Here is a 4,327-nt window from a genome sequence, read left to right as displayed (position 1 = left end):
ATTAATACCGGCTGCGCGCCGCCATGTTGTCTCCAGGGCGGCACCCGCCAACAACGGGCCCGCTGATTGGTGAGGGCCTGGCTGGGACTCGGTGCTGATTGGTCGCTGGTGAAGGTTCAGAGGTGAAGCTGTGAGGAACTGTCTGGGAGAGAGGAAAGTGTCCAATCTCTGACATTGAGGTGAATGTAGGGCATTGGGGTTGGGGACCGTACACTGCCCTTGGAGTTTGTACTCTGTATTCAATAGACTGTGTGATTTTCAGACTTTGCTGGGGATTACTGTTCAGGCGTACTTGCCTTTCTTGATGGTCAGGCAAATGCATCCCTTTTGAATGGTGCTTTGTAATACTTGCCCTGTTAAAGCCTACCTCATGTGGCATTTGGCAGGTAAAAGGATTGGGAGTGGACTTTTGGGCAAGTTTAGGAGAATTAGGGCAAAACATTTTGAGAATGTCACTTATAGAAAGATTAATACTTCTTCAGCTAAGAAAACTATTATGCCAGCCTGGGTGATTGACAGATATGGAGATAACAGCACATTGCGTTTTACAAAGGAGTCTATGTTTCCAATTATACACTACCCCAATGAAGTTATGATTAAAGTTCATGCTTCCAGCTTAAACCCTATTGATATCTCCATGAGAAGTAAGTTTATATTTTCTATATCTAAATTTGTCAGTTTTATTATGAACAGTATGTTATGTCTTTTTAAAAACTAACAGATTGATATACTACATTAATAGAGTTCATACTCTACATTTGAATTGAGGGTGGAGAGTTATTAGAGTTTTTGTTGATTTGTGACTATCACCTTCGTATATAATGTTTAGCAATTTTTCAAAGGAGTATGTATCAATTTCCTGATATGTGAAAAACAAACTGTGATATGGAGTTAATTTGCAATTAAAAACACGTGTAACATTTTTTCACAAATGTGATTCTTCTTACCTTGATGTGATACAACAGTTTCTGGTCTATTTCTCTTCTCTACATTAACATTTTACCAGATCAGTTGGTAACTTCCCTTTCCTAATTGAAGGACATTACAAACAATTTACACTTCTCCTACCCCCAGCCCCACTTTCTGGTCCAGCTGTCAACTAGTGTTCAGACTGGTGTTTCCCATTTTGCGTGGTTCAGCAATGAATTTTCTGCTGCAGGGATATCTCTGACCAACGTCTTTTTTGAAGTAACAGATTTGATCCTGTCCAAGTATCACTGGGGGCTTTCAAATAGAAGAATAAACACCAAAATTGTATTCATAGTTTGCATCTACTAAACAACATATTACAAGTTTTTAGTACTTGTTCAGTTTTGTTGCTAATCGAAGCTACCCAAGTATTTTTCTATAATGACATTGGGACAGAAGTACAGGACAGTACGTACTGATCTTTTTTTAAAGTCTTCCACTAATTGTTTTCAAATATCATTTTATTGTCTTCTCCTTGATTCCATATTGTCATGTCTGGCAACTCATGAACAATGGTAAAATGGGGAAGAAGGAACTGTTCTACAGAGATCTTTTTTATTCAAACACTTCTTGGCCCTGTGTCCTGGTAAATAGAATAACTTAGGGCTGTAGTCAAAATTTAAGCTAAATAATGGGAGTTTCAGACAACAAAGCAACAGGATATGCAAATATTGCAGGGCAGCTATTTAAGACCATTGTGGGACAGGAAGGGACTGAGTATACGAACATTGGAAAAGAGCAGCAAATAGGTAAGAGGGAGAAATATTTAAAAATTAATATTAATGACTCTTAAATGCACATAAGACTCAGAACAAAATAAATAACTTAGCAGAAATAAAGGTCTAATGAGGTATAATCATATAGCCATTATGGAGACAGTGACAAGGAGATAAAAGTTGGGAACTAAATATTCAAGATTAAGTAACTTTTTTCAGAAAGGCAGAGAGGAAGGAAAGAATGATGGGTGGCTTTGTTAGTATGGGATGGGATAGAATATGAGGGGCATGGATAGGATAAATAGACAAAGTCTTTTCCCTGGGGTCGGGGAGTCCAGAACTAGAGGGCATAGATTTAGTGTGAGAGGGGAAAGATATAAAAGAGACCTAAGGGGCAACTTTTTCACGCAGAGGGTGATACGTGTATGGAATGAGCTGCCAGAGGACGTGGTGGAGGCTGGTACAATTACAACATTTAAGAGGCATTTGGATGGGTATATGAATAAGAAGGGTTTGGAGGGATATGGGCCGGGTGCTGGCAGGTGGGACTAGATTGGGTTGGGATATCTGGTCGGCATGGACGGGTTGGACCGAAGGGTCTGTTTCCATGCTGTACATCTCAGAAGATGTAGAATCCATGTGAGTAGAGGTAAAAAAAAAGAAGAGAAGAAGACAATTGCGGTTGTGTCTATAGGCATCCTAGCAGCAGCTACAGAAAACATAAATTATGAGATAATAAAGACATGTTTAAAAAAAAAGCAGAACATTAGTCATAGATTACTTTAACTTCATGTAGATTGAGAAAATCAAATTGGCAGAAATAGCCATAAAAATAATTTATAGAATGCATTCAGGACAGTTTCATAGAACAATATGTTGTGGATTCATCCAGTAATCAATCTATTTTGGATCTGGTAATGTGAAATGAAGTAGGATTAAAACATGATTAAAACATTGAGGGTGGCACGGTGGCTCAGTGGTTAGTACTGCAGCCTCACAGTGCCAGGGACCCGGGTTCGACTCCAGCCTCGGGCCACTGTCTGTGTGGAGTTTGCACATTCTTCCCGTGTCTGTGCGTGTTTCCTCCGGGTGCTCCAGTTTCCTCCCACAATCCAAAGATGTGCAGGTTAGGTGAATTGGCCATGATAAATTGCCCATAGTGTTCAGGTAAATGTAGTGTAATGGGGAATGGTTTTGGGTGGGATACTCTTCGGAGGATTGGTGTCAACTTATAGGGCCTGTTTCCATGCTGTAGGGATTCTAATGATCTCCGAGTAAAAGATTCCCTAGGAAGCAGTGATGAAGAAGGGCTTATGCCCGAAACGTCGATTCTCCTGCTCCTCGGATGCTGCGTGGCCTGCTGTGTTTTTCCAGCACCACACTTTTCAACTCTGGTCTCCAGCATCTGCAGTCCTCACTTTCTCCTTGGAAACAAATATGCTGAAGTTAAATATTGGTAATTATAAAGGAAGGAGGGCAGAGCTGGCTGGAGTGGACTGGGAAAGGATATTAGTAGAAAGAATGGTTGATGAACAGTGCAGACCTTTAATAAAATATTTTCTAATTCGCAGCAAAGATGTTACCTAGTGAGGAAGAAAGATTCTAGGAAGGGAGGCTGAACGAACGTTTCAATGACTTTTACTCACACTATCCCCATGACCTTTTATACCATTGATAATCAGCCTCTATTTTGAACACAAAGTCTAAACTTCTACAGGTGTCTGTGCTGAGAATCTTGGAGATTCACCAATCTCAGAGTAAAAGCATTCTCCTTGTCTTTGTTTTAAATGGCATCTCCTTGTTTTGAAATTGTGATCCCAGTTCTAGCCTTCCTAACCAGGAGAAGTCTGATATCTGCGTTGACCTCATCTATCCCTTTTAAGTATTTTGTGTGTTTAAATGAGACTACCCTTATGCTTTAGAACTCAGGAGTATTATGAACTAGACCAGAACCCCTCAATATATTTTAAGAAGGTAGCCTGGACCCTAATTTTTTTTTATTTTAAAAGTAGATGTGAAGTGCTGTATTCCAGATGCAATGCAACTGGTCAGACTATTTGACATTAAGCAAAACACAACTTATGTGAACACTATAATTAAAATACAAACAAAATAAAGAGGAATTTAAAATAACTTAACTATCGGAAAACTTAACTGAATAATAGGTACAGTACTTATTACTAGTTAACTGTTCCTATATAGTAACATCCCATAAACACACCCCTTGGCAAAAAGGCAAATTCAGACACCGATTCTCACATGCAATTCTCCAATCCAGGAGGGAAAAAATCATCAAGAGAAAATTCTGAGAAAGTAGCAGCTCGGAGTTGTATACTGAAGCTTCCAACTCTTTTGAGACCCCAAAAGCTTCTGCTTAACGCAAAACCTAAAATCTAAAAAAAAAACGCCTGGTCTGTGAGAGCTGGCTACACATTGTTCCAACGTTAAAAACAATACCAAGGCCTCAAAAATTGTTTACTTGCTTAGAAAAAGCTCACCACCTCTACCTTACAAACTCTCTTCAAAATAAAAAGGACAAAATAACCTCTAAAAGTGACAGCATTGTCATAGGAGATTACAGGCCCAGTTAGAACATAGAACATAGAACATTACAGCGCAGCACAGGCCCTTTGGCCCTCGAT

General features: G+C 39.5%; 1 protein-coding gene across 1 annotated transcript in view; it reads left to right on the top strand.

Annotated features, from left to right (window-relative positions):
• Positions 1-116: 116 nt before the first annotated feature.
• Positions 117-4,327, top strand: part of rtn4ip1 (reticulon 4 interacting protein 1) — a 52,425-nt gene continuing 48,214 nt past the window's right edge. Inside the window, exon 1 of the mRNA XM_043687051.1 lies at positions 117-644. Coding sequence (XP_043542986.1) covers positions 332-644 — 313 coding nt within the window. The 5' untranslated portion in view covers positions 117-331. The remainder of the gene's footprint in view (positions 645-4,327) is intronic.

This window comes from Chiloscyllium plagiosum, chromosome 3 (genome assembly GCF_004010195.1).
Source record: "Chiloscyllium plagiosum isolate BGI_BamShark_2017 chromosome 3, ASM401019v2, whole genome shotgun sequence".
Classification (NCBI taxonomy): Eukaryota; Metazoa; Chordata; class Chondrichthyes; order Orectolobiformes; family Hemiscylliidae; genus Chiloscyllium; species Chiloscyllium plagiosum.
This window is presented reverse-complemented; position numbering and strand designations above follow the sequence as displayed.